General features: G+C 45.0%; 1 protein-coding gene across 1 annotated transcript; it reads left to right on the top strand.

The window, feature by feature from the left end:
* The first annotated feature begins 333 nt into the window (after positions 1-333).
* LOC117526985 (alpha-(1,3)-fucosyltransferase 9-like) lies at positions 334-15233 on the top strand. The gene is made up of 2 exons (XM_034189116.1): positions 334-431; positions 13661-15233. The coding sequence occupies exon 2, from the start codon at positions 13661-13663 to the stop codon at positions 14735-14737; it is 1077 nt and encodes a 358-aa protein (XP_034045007.1). The 5' UTR covers positions 334-431; the 3' UTR covers positions 14738-15233.
* The last annotated feature ends 285 nt before the right edge of the window (positions 15234-15518 follow it).

Here is a 15518-nt window from a genome sequence, read left to right on the forward strand (position 1 = left end):
ATGTGGGAGGGAGGAGATTAGTACCAATCCATAATCTCACCCAAGGCACCAAAATGGCTTGACTCAGTGGGTGTTGGTTGCTCAGAAGAACATACAGCCTATTGTTCTCTACTGGCATGTTTACATTGTACTTCGACATATTTGTGGGTGAGTGCACATAGATTTTATCTGACAGTTCTGTTGTAACATAAACCGTTAATGGAAACTGATCTATTTTTAAAGCAGAATTTTAAAATTTTAGACACTGAGAGAAAGGCTTCTCTCTTTTTTGGGGGGAGCCAATGGAAAACACATCTCTACACACCACCTCTGGGAATAATGTGGCACAACTGTTTGTCTTTTCTTAGGCTGTGAAGATTGGGTCATTTAAAGTCAATATCCTGCTGCAGTTTCTTCACTTCAACAGACGTCCTGCGTCTCTTTCGAAAAAGGTAAGTACATTGTGTTTTATGAAGTGGAAGAACATTTTTGTGCTCAGGTCAAACACCTGTTAATCACTTTTTGGGGGGGCGTAACTCACTATAAAGTCACTTTCATATGGATGTAAGTTAACAGTCATGGAAATGTGTGTTGTGTGAACCAGCAGACTTTTCTGTGCACACTTCCTGCACCAGATTATTATTATTGTTAATTAACCACAGCTACATACTTCTTAAACATGTAAAAATCCTTGATTCATGAAGTTTTTCATTCAGGTTTTAACTTTCAAAGAGGAGATTTGATCAGATTATAAAAATTGTTAAAGGGTATGGGGTTAAAATTGTCTCAATATTTGAAATGCACACAGGGTGATCTACAAATAATCATTGATTTGCAAATGTGTTCAGATATCCACAAATGCAAATTTCATATTTGTAACTTGTAAATTGGTATTTGCAAACTTAATTTGTCGAAAAAAAATTACATTTGTAAAACTGGAAATTGTATTTGTGAATTGAGTTTTAGCATTTGTGGATCACCAATTACACGTATTCATCGCTTTCCTCTGTGACGTAATTTTGAGACATTCTTTTCACAAAATCCACACAGATCCACAAACAAATGCCTAATGATTCGCAAATACACACTCACGCACACTGGATATCCAATGGCAGTGTGGTTCCATTCATTGATGTGGCAAGCTGAAACTATATGCTCCCGGATGAGAGAAGACCGACATGATGACGGGTGTTTTACCAGAGCGTGATGCTAGCTTATTCCGCCATTACGTTCACTCACACACACAGCCGTCCTCCCCCAGAGAGAGAGAGGAAAAGAAAAAAAAATCACATCTCGCTGCCTCTCGCGATAACACGTTTCCAAGTGTAGGAAGTTAACAATCTCACTCTCTCTTTTAAGTGGCAATTAACAGTTATCAAATCAAATCAATTTTATTTATATAGCGCCAAATCACAACAAACAGTTGCCCCAAGGCCTTCATATTGCAAGGCAAAGCCATACAATAATTACAGAAAAACCCCAACTGTCAAAACGACCCCCTGTGAGCAAGCACTTGGCGACAGTGGGAAGGAAAAACTCCCTTTTAACAGGAAGAAACCTCCAGCAGAACCAGGCTCAGGGAGGGGCAGTCTTCTGCTGGGACTGGTTGGGGCTGAAGGGAGAGAACCAGGAAAAAGACATGCTGTGGAGGGGAGCAGAGATCAATCACTAATGATTAAATGCAGAGTGGTGCATACAGAGCAAAAAGAGAAAGAAACACTCAGTGCATCATGGGAACCCCCCAGCAGTCTAAGTCTATAGCAGCATAACTAAGGGATGGTTCAGGGTCACCTGATCCAGCCCTAACTATAAGCTTTAGCAAACAGGAAAGTTTTAAGCCTAATCTTAAAAGTAGAGAGGGTGTCTGTCTCCCTGATCCGAATTGGGAGCTGGTTCCACAGGAGAGGAGCCTGAAAGCTGAAGGCTCTGCCTCCCATTCTACTCTTACAAACCCTAGGAACTACAACTAAGCCTGCAGTGTGAGAGCAAAGCACTCTGTTGTGGTGATATGGTACTATGAGGTCCCTAAGATAAGATGGGACTTGATTATTCAAAACCTTATAAGTAAGAAGAAGAATTTTAAATTCTATTCTAGAATTAACAGGAAGCCAATGAAGAGAGGCCAATATGGGTGAGATATGCTCTCTCCTTCTAGTCCCTGTCAGTATTCTAGCTGCAGCATTTTGAATTAACTGAAGGCTTTTCAGGGAACTTTAAGGACAACCTGATAATAATGAATTACAATAGTCAAGCCTAGAGGAAATAAATGCATGAATTAGTTTTTCAGCATCACTCTGAGACAAGACCTTTCTAATTTTAGAGATATTGCGCAAATGCAAAATACCTACGGCATGCACTAATCTCTGTAATAAAATTTTATGGTCAACAGTATCAAAAGCAGCACTGAGGTCTAACAGAACAAGCACAGAGATGAGTCCACTGTCTGAGGCCATAAGAAGATCATTTGTAACCTTCACTAATGCTGTTTCTGTACTAGGATGAATTCTAAACCCTGACTGAAACTCTTCAAATAGACCCTTCCTCTGCAGATGATCAGTTAGCTGTTTTACAACTACCCTTTCAAGAATTTTTGAGAGAAAAGGAAGGTTGGAGATTGGCCTATAATTAGCTAAGATAGCAGGGTCAAGTGATGGCTTTTTAAGTAATGGTTTAATTACTGCCACCTTAAAAGCCTGTGGTACATAGCCAACTAATAAAGATAGATTGATCATATTTAAGATCGAAGCATTAATTAATGGTAGGGCTTCCTTGAGCAGCCTAGGGAATGGGTCTAATAGACATGTTGATGGTTTGGAGGAGTTAACTAATGAAAATAACTCAGACAGAACAATCGGAGAGAAAGAGTCTAACCAAATACCGGCATCACTGAAAGCAGCCAAAGAGAACGATATGTCTTTGGGATGGGTATGAGTAATTTTTTCTCTAATAGTTAAAATTTTATTAGCAAAGAAAGTCATGAAGTCATTACTAGTTAAAGGAATACTCGGCTCAATAGAGCTCTGACTCTTTGTCAGCCTGGCTACAGTGCTGAAAAGAAACCTGTTATTATTTTCTTCAATTAGTGATGAGTAGTAAGATGTCCTAGCTTTACGGAGGGCTTTTTTATAGAGCAACAGACTCTTTTTCCAGGCTAAGTGAAGATCTTCTAAATTAGTGAGATTGCCATTTCCTCTCCAACTTACGGGTTATCTGCTTTAAGCTGCGAGTTTGTGAGTTATACCACGGAGTCAGGCACTTCTGATTTAAGGCTCTCTTTTTCAGAGGAGCTACAGCATCCAAAGTTGTCCTCAATGAGGATATCAAATCAATTTCATTTATATAGCGCCAAATCACAACAAACAGTTGCCCCAAGGCGCTTCATATTGCAAGGCAAAGCCATACAATAATTACAGAAAAACCCCAAGTGTCAAAACGACCCCCTGTAAGTTGCGAATTTGTGAGTTATACCACAGAGTCAGGCACTTCTGATTTAAGGCTCTCTTTTTCAGAGGAGCTACAGCATCCAAAATTGTCCTCAATGAGGATATAAAATTATTGACGAGATAATCTATCTCACTCACAGAGTTTAGGTAGCTACTCTGCCCTGTGTTGGTATATGGCATTGGAGAACATAAAGAAGGAATCATATCCTTAAACCTAGATACAGCGCTTTCTGAAAGACTTCTACTGTAATGAAACTTATTCCCCACTACTGGGTAGTCCATTAGAGTAAATGTTATTAAGAAATGATCAGACAGAAGGGGGTTTTCAGAGAATACTGTTAAGTCTTCAATTTCCATACCATAAGTCAGAACAAGATCTAAGGTATGATTAAAGTGGTGGGTGGACTCATTTACATTTTGAGCAAAGCCAATCGAGTCTAATAATAGATTAAATGCAGTGTTGAGGCTGTCATTCTCAGCATCTGTGTGGATGTTAAAATCACCCACTATAATTATCTTATCTGAGCTAAGCACTAAGTCAGACAAAAGGTCTGAAAATTCACAGAGAAACTCACAGTAACGACCAGGAGGACGATAGATAATAACAAATAAAACTGGTTTTTGGGACTTCCAATTTGGATGGACAAGACTAAGAGACAAGCTTTCAAATGAATTAAAGCTCTGTCTGGGTTTTTGATTAATTAATAAGCTGGAATGGAAGATTGCTGCTAATCCTCCACCTCGGCCCGTGCTATGAGTGTTCTGGCAGTTAGTGTGACTTGGGGGTGTTGACTCATTTAAACTAACATATTCATCCTGCTGTAACCAGGTTTCTGTAAGGCAGAATAAATCAATATGTTGATCAATTATTATATCATTTACTAACAGGGACTTAGAAGAGAGAGATCTAATGTTTAATAGACCACATTTAACTGTTTTAGTCTGTGGTGCAGTTGAAGGTGCTATATTATTTTTTCTTTTTGAATTTTTATGCTTAAATAGATTTTTACTGGTTGTTGGTGGTCTGGGAGCAGGCACCGTCTCTATGGGGATGGGGTAATGAGGGGATGGCAGGGGGAGAGAAGCTGCAGAGAGGTGTGTAAGACTACAACTCTGCTTCCTGGTCCCAACCCTGGATAGTCACGGTTTGGAGGATTTAATAAAATTGGCCAGATTTCTAGAAATGAGAGCTGCTCCATCCAAAGTGGGATGGATGCCGTCTCTCCTAACAAGACCAGGTTTTCCCCAGAAGCTTTGCCAATTATCTATGAAGCCTACCTCATTTTTTGGACACCACTCAGACAGCCAGCAATTCAAGGAGAACATGCGGCTAAACATGTCACTCCCGGTCCGATTGGGGAGGGGCCCAGAGAAAACTACAGAGTCCAACATTGTTTTTGCAAAGTTACACACGATTCAATATTAATTTTAGTGACCTCCGATTGGCGTAACCGGGTGTCATTACTGCCGACGTGAATTACAATCTTACCAAATTTATGCTTAGCCTTAGCCAGCAGTTTCAAATTTCCTTCACTGTCGCCTGCTCTGGCCCCCGGAAGACAATTGACTATGGTTGCTGGTGTCGCTAACTTCACATTTCTCAAAACAGAGTCGCCAATAACCAGAGTTTGATCCTCGGCGGATGTGTCGCCGAGTGGGGAAAAATGGTTAGAGATGTGAACGGGTTGGCGGTGTACACGGGGCTTCTGTTTATGAACAGTCACCCAGTCGGCCTGCTTTCCCGGCTGCTCGGGATCTGCTGGAGGGGAACTAACGGTGGCTAAGCTACCTTGGTCCGCACCGACTACAGGGGCCTGGCTAGCTGTAGGATTTTCCAAGGTGCGGAGCCAAGTCTCCAATTCGCCCAGCCTGGCCTCCAAAGCTACGAATAAGCTACACTTATTACAAGTACCATTACTGCTAAAGGAGGCCGAGGAATAACTAAACATTTCACACCCAGAGCAGAAAAGTGTGGGAGAGACAGGAGAAGCCACCATGCTAAAGCGGGTAAGAGCTAGTAGCTGCACTAAGCTAGCAGATTCCTAAAAACACGCAAAGTGAATAATGTGTAAATAATTTAGAGGTGATTCAGCAGAGGGAGTGCTTTAGTTAAGGCACGTGAAGATTACACTGTGAAACAAATCGTTATCTAGTTAACTAGATCAATCTAACTGCGCAGATTAAACAGCTAACAGATACAGCAAAACACCGCTGTGCTCCGGAACAGGAAGTGATACAATACCGCAGTGAGATCCAACCACCAGTAGAGGATATAAATAACAATTTATTATGCAAAGTGCAAACAAAGTCGAAAATGCTCAGTCCAATTAACAACAAACTGGTGACACGTGGGCAGGCCCGAGGGTAGGAGACGCCTATCCAGAGAAGAGCTGGAACCCACGAAGTTCCACCGCCAGCCGGAGGCCTGCAATACACCCGAGCCGCCAAGACCTGATTCCCCAGGTGGCCACCGCTCGAGGCTGTCGGACTGGTACTGCTGGCAGGAGCAAAAATAGGTTAAGGTGGGTGTGTGTACACCCAGGAAACAGTCAGCACCTCACAGTCACCCTCTTGGAGGAATAAATCCAGATACTCCCAGAGTGCAGAGGAAAAACTGGAGGATGTGCAGTATCAAAGGTTATACTCAGTAAGTCAGAAGTGAGGAGTGGAGACGCCAACTCCTCCAACTTCCACAAACTCGGCTACAAGCTGCAAGTATAAGTCACAACTGCAAAGACTTCAGTTACAATGAATGTGTGAACGGCACAAAACGGCTGAGATAGTCTCGGCAGAGTTATGGTGTCCTTCCCAGGCTTTTATGGTGATGAATGTATGACAATCACCTGACAGCCTAACGGTGCGCACCTGGAGATGCCAGAGAGGCCAACCGGCTCGTGCACTCTCTAAGGACCAAAAGTACCAGTGTGGCAGAGCACCATCAGGTGGCGGGCCAGCAGTACCTCCTCTTCGGCGGCCCACACAACAGGACCCCCCCCGCCCGACCCGGCTTGTCGGGGTGCTCCCTGTAAAGATCCAAAATGAAGCTCCTCTTCACCCAGGAGCGCTCTTCTGGGCCATTCCCCCTCCCAGTCTACCAGGTATTGGTACCCCAGACCCCTCCGACGTACATCTAGGAGTTTCTTGACTGTCCAGGCCGGTTCTCCGTCGATGATGTGGGCAGGAGGCGGCGCTGGTCCAGGGGTGCAGAGGTCAAATGTGTGGTGTGGCTTGTTCCGGGACACATGAAATACTGGGTGAATCCGTAGTGATGCTGGGAGTTGTCATTTCACTGCAGCGGGGCTGATCACCTTGAGTATTTTAAATGGTCCAGTGTAACGGTCGATCAGTTTTGGAGAGTCTGTTTGCAGAGGGATGTTTTTAGTTAATAGCCAACCTCCTGCCCAGGCTGATAAGCTGGGCCAGGGCTCGTTGTTAGCCCACGTCCCGGCCTTCAGGAGAGCAGAGTGGGCTTTCTTCCACACCTGACGGCATCTCCTGAGGTGGGCCTGGACCGAGGGCACCTCGACCTCTCCCTCGACAGCCGAAACAATGGGGTGCTGGTACCCAAACAGACCTCGAACGGGGAGAGGCCGGTAGCTGACGAGACTTGACTGTTGTGGGCATACTCGATCCAGGCCAGATGTTGACTCCAAGCCGTCGGGTGCGCAGAGGTGACACACCGTAATGCTTGTTCCAAGTCCTGGTTAGCCCGCTCTGCCTGACCGTTCGTTTGAGGGCAGTACCCAGACGACAGGCTCACTGTAGCCCCCAGCTCCCCACAGAAACTCCTCCAGACCTGCGAGGAGAACTGAGGACCACAGTCAGATACTATGTCCGTCGGGATACCATGCAGACGCACAACGTGGTAGACCAGGAGGTCTGCAGTCTCCTGGGCTGTCGGGAGCTTCGGGAGGGCCACGAAGTGGACTGCCTTGGAGAACCAGTCCACTATCGTCATGATGACTGTCTTACCCTGGGACGCAGGGAGACCCATGACGAAGTCCACTCCTATGTGGGACCAGGGGCGCGACGGGCACAGGCAATGGCTGGAGAGCCCCCTTCTCCAGCTGGTGTGTAGCTTGCCCCTGGCGCACGTGGTGCATGCCTGGTGTAGTCCCTGGTGTCGGCTTCGACTGACGGCCACCAGAACGCTGCCGGACCACTGCCACAGTTCTTCGCCCACCCCTGGATGGCAGAGAGCTTGGAACCATGACACGAAGTCCAGCACGGCAGTCGAGCATCTGGTGGCATGTACAGCCTGTTGGGAGGTCCACCTCGGGATCGGGTGTCGCGTCAGGGCCTCCCTGGACCACTCCCTCCACGTCCCAACGTGAGGGCTGCGACAATAGTGGATTCCGGTAGGATGTTGTCCGTTGGGTCCAAAGCCTTGCTCCAACTTCCTCTTCATGCACCCGGGACAGGGCGTCAGACCGGATGTTCTTGGTCCCGGGGCGATAGGTGATCTTGAAGTTGAATGTCCGAAAAAGTGACCATCGGGCTTGTCTGGGGTTCAGACGCTTAGCGGTCTGGATGTATTCCAGGTTCCGATGGTCAGTGAGAACCACAAATGGGACCACAGATGTCTCCACTCCTCGAGGGCCTCTTTCACCGCCAGGAGTTCCCGATTGCCAACATTCATAGTTCCGTTCAGCGGGGGTTAACCTGCGGGGAGAATGTAAGCACATGGGTGGAGAACACTATCGGACTCACTGCTCTGGGACAATACGGCTCCATTCCCTGAGTCAGAGGCATCCACTTCAACAATGAACTGGTGGTTAGGATCGGGCTGCACCAGAACAGGTGCAGTAGGAAAACCGGTGTTTCAACTCCCTAAACGTGGCTTCGCACCGATCCGACAGGTGAAGGGGACTTTGTGGAGGTCAGGGCTGTAAGGGGCTGGACTACCTGACTATAGCCCTTAATGAACCTCCTGTAAAAATGGCGAACCTAGGAACTGTTTGCAGCTTTCTACGATTTACCGGTTGGGGCCAATCTCTCACCGCAGCTACCTTAGCCGTGGATCGGGTGCGATGGAGTTGGAGGAGATGATAAACCCCAGAAGACAAAGAAGTGTGATGGAACTCGCACTTCCTCGGCCTTCACAAACAGCCGGTTCTCCAATAACCGCTGAAGGACTTGACGGACATGCTTAACATGAGTCTCAGAGTCCTGGGAGAAAATGAGGATGTCATCTAGGTAAACGAAGACAAATCGGTGCAGGAAATCCCGCAGAACATCGTTTACCAAGGCTTGGGAATGTGGCGGGGGCGTTAGTGAGGCCGAACAGCGTGACCAGGTACTCAAAGTGACCTAAGGGGGTGTTAAATGCCACCTTCACTCAATCTTTCTTCCGGATCCAAACAGATAGTAAGCATTTCTAAGATCCAACTTTGCAAATATTTTGGCTCCATGCAGGGCAGAACACTGAATCGACAAGAGGTAATGGGTATCGGTTGCGAACCGTAGTCTCATTCAGCCCTCTATAATCAATGCATGGACGGAGACCGCCGTCCTCTTGCCACAAAACGAAACCTGCACCTAACAGGGATGGAAGGATTGCGGATTAGCCCGGCAGCTAAAGAGTCCCGGATGTAGGTCTCATTGATTCGCGCTTAGGACGAGAGAGATTATGACAGCTGCTGGACTGATACTCCGCGCCTGGAATCAAATCAATGGTACAAATTCATACGGTCGATGCGGGGGCAGGGTAGGGCCAGATCCTTGCTGAAGACATCAGCAAGGTCATGGTACTCAGCCAGCACTCCGTAAGATTGGGGGAACTCTGAACTCCTCCTTAACTTCATCGCCAGGTGGCACCGAGGATCTTAAACACTCCCGGTGGCAGGTTTCGCTCCATTGAGCCACAACTCCAGACGGCCAGTCAATCCGGGGATTGTGCTTTACCATCCATGGAAATCCCAAAATAATCCTGGAGGTATAACACAATCTCCTCCCTGTGATTACCAGAGATGACCAAGGTTAAAGGCCGTGTCTGGTGTGTGATTTCTGGTAGTAGGGTGCCATCTAGTGCTCACACCTTCAATGCGAAGGAACGGCCACCAGAGGGAGCCCTACTTCCTTAGCCCACCTACTATCCAGTAAGTTCCTTCCGATCCTGTGTCAATCAGGTGCTGGAGCGGTAAGGGTTAAATCCCCACAACGGATTGTGACTGGGAGTCGTGCGCTGTTTGCGTGGGACACCCGTGTGGTTTGTATGGCTCACTCTTAGCCCAGTCTCTAAGGTTGAGCTTAGGTGTTTAACCGTCTGGGGCCCCTTATTCTGCGCATGCTCATTCAAGCCACAGTAAACACACTCTCCACGTGCCAGCCTCCTTGGTTTTACTTTCATTTTCGCCCTGCTCGTGTCCATAGCTTCATCAGCAGGGGGAGCTAGTGCTACGCCGAAAGCTCTGGCTTTGGAGCGGGGAGAGGACGGCGCTGCTTCAGACCCGGAAGGGAGAGGGATGGCTGCGCACTCCGGCCACGCCCTTCGTCACGCTCCCACTTGTATTTCTCTAACCAATTGTCAAGACGAATAACTAGATCGATAAGTCCATCCAAATCCCGCGGCTGATCCTTAGCCACCAGATGCTCCTTTAGGGCCGGAGACAGCCCGTTTACAAAGGCGACGCGGAGTGAGACTGAATTCCAACCGGATGTGGAAGTCGATTGCGTAATCAGCTGCACTCCGCCGTCCCTGTCTCATTGACAGCAGCATATTTGAAGCGGCCTCACTTCTGTTGGGATGATTAGTTGAAACTCCCTTATAAACTCAGTATAAGTAGAGAGGACCCGTGAATCTCATTCCAGAGCGCCGTAGCCCAGGCGCGTGCTCTGCCCCGAAGTAAATTGATTATGTAAGCCACCCGGATGTGCTAAGACGCGTACATAACAGGCCGTTGTGAAAAAACGAGCGCACACTGCATCAGAAAGTCCACGCACGTTTCAACACAACCACCATACGGTTCCGGGGGACTTATGTAAACTTCGGGCGACGAGGGGGGGACCTCTGAAAGACCACTGGATTAACTCTGTTTGGCGGCAGATCCACTGGAGGGGGGAGCGGCTGCAGCAGGAACAAACTCTGGTATTGGCGACTCTGTTTTGAGAAATGTGAAGATAGCGACACCAGCAACCATAGTCAGTTGTCTTCCGGGGGCCAGAGCAGGCGACATTGAAGGAAATTTGAAACTGCTGGCTAAGGCTAAGCGTAAATTTGGTAAGACTGTAATTCACGTCGGCAGTAATGACACCCGGTTACGCCAATCGGAGGTCACTAAAATTAATATTGAATCGGTGTGTAACTTTGCAAAACAATGTCGGACTCTGTAGTTTCCTCTGGGCCCCTCCCCAATCGGACCGGGAGTGACATGTTTAGCTGCATGTTCTCCTTGATTGCTGGCTGTCTGAGTGGGCTTCATAGATAATTGGCAAAGCTTCTGGGGAAAAACCTGGTCTTGTTAGGAGAGACAGCATCCATCCCACTTTGGATGGAGCAGCTCTCATTTCTAGAAATCTGGCCAATTTTATTAAACCCTCTAAACCGTGACTATCCGGGGTTGGGACCAGGAAGCAGAGTGTAGTCTACACACCTCTCTGCAGCTTCTCTCCCCCTGCCATACCCCCATACCCATCCCCGTAGAGACGGTGCCTGCTCCCAGACCACCAACAACCAGTAAAAATCTATTTAAGCATAAAATTCAAAAAAGAAAAAATAATATAGCACCTTCAACTGCACCACAGATTAAAACAGTTAAATGTGGTCTATTAAACATTAGGTCTCTCTCTTCTAAGTCCCTGTTAGTAAATGATATAATAATTGATCAACATATTGATTTATTCTGCCTTACAGAAACCTGGTTACAGCAGGATGAATATGTTAGTTTAAATGAGTCAACACCTCCGAGCCACACTAACTGTCAGAATGCTTGTAGCACAGGCCGAGGGGGAGAATTAGCAGCAATCTTCCACTCCAGGTTATTAATTAATCAAATACCCAGAAAGAGCTTTAATTCATTTGAAAGCTTGACTCTTAGTCTTGTCCATCCAAATTGGAAGTCTCAAAAACCAGTTTTATTTGTTGTTATCTATCGTCCACCTGGTCATTACTGTGAGTTTCTCTGTGAATTTTCAGACCTTTTGTCTGACTTAGTGCTTAGCTAAGATAAGATAATTATAGTGGGCGATTTTAACATCCACACAGATGCTGAGAATGACAGCCTCAACATTGCATTTAATCTATTATTAGACTCAATTGGCTTCGCTCAAAATGTAAATGAGTCCACCCACCACTTTAACCATACTTTAGATCTTGTTCTGACTCATGGTATGGAAATTGAAGACCTAACAGTATTCCCTGAAAACCCCCTTCTGTCTGATCATTTCTTAATAACATTTACTTTAATGGACTACCCAGCAGTGGGGAATAAGTTTCATTACAGTAGAAGTCTTTCGGAAAGCGCTGTAACTAGGTTTAAGGATATGATTCCTTCTTTGTTATGTTCTGCAGTGCCATATACCAACACAGTGCAGTAGTTACCTAAAGTGAGTGTGAGTGAGATAGATTATCTCATCAATAGTTTTACATCCTCATTGAGCACAACTTTGGATGCTGTAGCTCCTCTGAAAAAGAGAGCCTTAAATCAGAAGTGCCTGACTCCGTGGTATAACTCACAAACTTGCAGCTTAAAGCAGATAACCCGTAAGTTGGAGAGGAAATGGCGTCTCACTAATTTAGAAGATCTTCACTTAGCCTGGAAAAAGAGTCTGTTGCTCTATAAAAAAGCCCTCCGTAAAGCTAGGACATCTTACTACTCATCACTAATTGAAGAAAATAAGAACAACCCCAGGTTTCTTTTCAGCACTGTAGCCAGGCTGACAGAGTCAGAGCTCTATTGAGCCGAGTATTCCTTTAACTTTAACTAGTAATGACTTCATGACTTTCTTTGCTAATAAAATTTTAACTATTAGAGAAGAAATTACTCATAACCATCCCAAAGACATATCGTTATCTTTGGCTGCTTTCAGTAATGCTGGTATTTGGTTAGACTCTTTCTCTCTGATTGTTCTGAGTTATTTTCATTAGTTACTTCCTCCAAACCATCAACATGTCTATTAGACCCCATTCCTACCAGGCTGCTCAAGGAAGCCCTACCATTAATTAATGCGTCGATCTTAAATATGATCAATCTATCTTTATTAGTTGGCTATGTACCGCAGGCCTTTAAGGTGGCAGTAATTAAATCACTACTTAAAAAGCCATCACTTGACCCAGCTATCTTAGCTAATTATAGGCCAATCTCCAACCTTCCTTTTCTCTCAAAAATTCTTGAAAGGGTAGTTGTAAAACAGCTAACTGATCATCTGCAGAGGAATGGTCTATTTGAAGAGTTTCAGTCAGGTTTTAGAATTCATCATAGTACAGAAACAGCATTAGTGAAGGTTACAAATGATCTTCTTATGGCCTCAGACAGTGGACTCATCTCTGTGCTTGTCCTGTTAGACCTCAGTGCTGCTTTTGATACTGTTGACCATAAAATTTTATTACAGAGATTATAGCATGCCATAGGTATTAAAGGCACTGCGCTACGGTGGATCAGGTGACCCTGAACCATCCCTTAGTTATGCTGCTATAGACTTAGACTGCTGGGGGGTTCCCATGATGCACTGAGTGTTTCTTTCTCTTTTTGCTCTGTATGCACCACTCTGCATTTAATCATTAGTGATTGATCTCTGCTCCCCTCCACAGCATGTCTTTTTCCTGGTTCTCTCCCTCAGCCCCAACCAGTCCCGGCAGAAGACTGCCCCTCCCTGAGCCTGGTTCTGCTGGAGGTTTCTTCCTGTTAAAAGGGAGTTTTTTCTTCCCACTGTCGCCAAGTGCTTGTTCACAGGGGGTCGTTTTGACCGTTGGGGTTTTTCTGTAATTATTGTATGGCTTTTGCCTTACAATATAAAGCACCTTGGGGCAACTGTTTGTTGTGATTTGGCGCTATATAAATAAAATTGATTTGATTTCTTTCCGATGCACTGTATTTGGGTTGTGGAAAAAGAAAACATTTGATGGCATCATATTTTTCTTTGAAAAACACTTTGAAAAACATTTTTTACAATTTTCTGACACTTTATACACCAAACAACTCTTTTATTAAAATTAAATTAATGCATTAATTTGAAAATATGACCATGATTGCATTTGCTCAGAAAGTAATCAGCTTAAAAAACTCTTTTTGCTTTCACAGATGACAGCATCCTCCTGGAAAGTGATTCTTTTTGCAAAGACAGCCTTTTTGGGCATCATGTGCTGGATCTTTGTATATTTTCTTTTGTTTAAGAAGCCATTTCTTGGTTGCACATCCACATTAGTTGGTAAGGATGACTTTGACGTCATGGGTCCCCATCAAAAACCCACAGTCCTGGTTTGGTGGTGGCCTTATGAGAAGAAGTTTAACCAAACGGCCTGTTTAACTTACTTCAACGTTGACAGCTGCATTCTCACTGATAACAGATCCCTCTACCACAGAGCAGAGGCCGTCATTTTCTTTCACTTGCACATCAATTTGCAAAACATGCCAAAGGATCCGCGACCGGCTTTTCAAAAGTGGATTTGGTTTTATTTGGAATCCCCAAGAAACACACAGAGAAAAGCGGGACTGGATAACCTGTTCAACGTAACAATGAACTACAGAAGAGATGCTGACATCACAACAAAGTACGAGCTGACAATCAGACCAGACATAAAGGATGACTTTGTTTTGCCCAAGAAAGACAAACTGGTGTGTTGGATTGTCAGTAATAATGCTAAAAGTACTGGAACAGGTACCAGAGAGAATTATTACCATGAATTAGCCAAACACATTGAAATTCATGTCTTCGGTTCAGCTTTTGGGGGTCGTCGTTTAGCTCATAATGAGTATTACTCAACCATTGCTAGTTGCAAATTTTACCTGTCATTTGAAAACTCAATCCACAAAGACTACATCACAGAGAAGGCAAACGCGCCTCTGTCAGTCGGTACAGTGCCGGTGGTTTTGGGTCCACCAAGAGAAAACTATGAGCAGTTTATTCCCGCTGATTCATTCATTCATGTAAATGATTTTCCTGATGCAAAGTCAATGGCAGATTATCTGCTTTCCCTGGCAAACAACAGTGAGTCCTACATGCGTTACTTGGAGTGGAGGAAATACTTCAAAGCCACTCCTCACCTCCTGACGCTCGACTTGGAGTTCCTTCAGCCCCTCTGCATCGCTTGTGACTACATGTCCAGAGACAATTCTTACCATGAGGTTCATGACCTTAATAAGTGGTATTTTTCTTGAGCACCACATTGAAAACTTCATCTGTTTATGGTGTTTATGAAATTGTCTGGGTTACTAACACAATCAGTTCTGCATGATGTTTTTAAGGTATGAAAAAATCACATCAATCATATTAAATATAGAGATAGAACAGGTGGCTCAGTGGTATAAGGAGTTGTGCTTCCACTTTGTACACCTGGATTTGATTCCTGCTTACCTGGACAAGAATCTTCATCTTAGGCCTGTTTCAGAAAGCATGTTCAACAAGCACAATCAGAGATTTCTGACATCCGCCAATCTGGATTTGGATCACCTCCAAAATTCAGTGGAGCCTTCCATGCCCTAATATCTATCTGTGGTGCAGTACATACCTACATTGCTAGATTTTATTAATCTTGCTGGACTCTGCTGAACTTTGCTGGCAATGAAGCTTCAAAGCCACAGAAGAAGAACAAACAGGCCAAACCTTCCCCTCCTGCACGCAACATACACAGCCACTCCTGCGTAATAGATGGATGATTCTTTAACTACGGGCACTATTGGCCTTGTAAATGTAATTTCCACCACACCATTGCCTTACAATATAAAGCGCCTTGGGGCAACTGTTTGTTGTGATTTGGCACTATATACATGTGCTCTGATGTCACTGTTTATCTCCATAGAAACTACTCAAACAATCTTTCATACAAACTGTTTAAAGGGACATTACAGTGTTGTGGTGGAAATTACGGCAATAGTGTGGGACAACTACATTTTGTTTAAAAAAAATCACAACAGTTGTATGACATTGAATACCCCAATT

The sequence above is a fragment of the Thalassophryne amazonica genome, chromosome 15 (genome assembly GCF_902500255.1).
Source record: "Thalassophryne amazonica chromosome 15, fThaAma1.1, whole genome shotgun sequence".
In the NCBI taxonomy this organism is placed as follows: Eukaryota; Metazoa; Chordata; class Actinopteri; order Batrachoidiformes; family Batrachoididae; genus Thalassophryne; species Thalassophryne amazonica.

Coding starts and splice junctions, on each gene's coding strand:
- LOC117526985 (XM_034189116.1), top strand. CDS start 13,661: ATGACAGCATCCTCCTGGAAAGTGATTCTTTTTGCAAAGACAGCCTTT.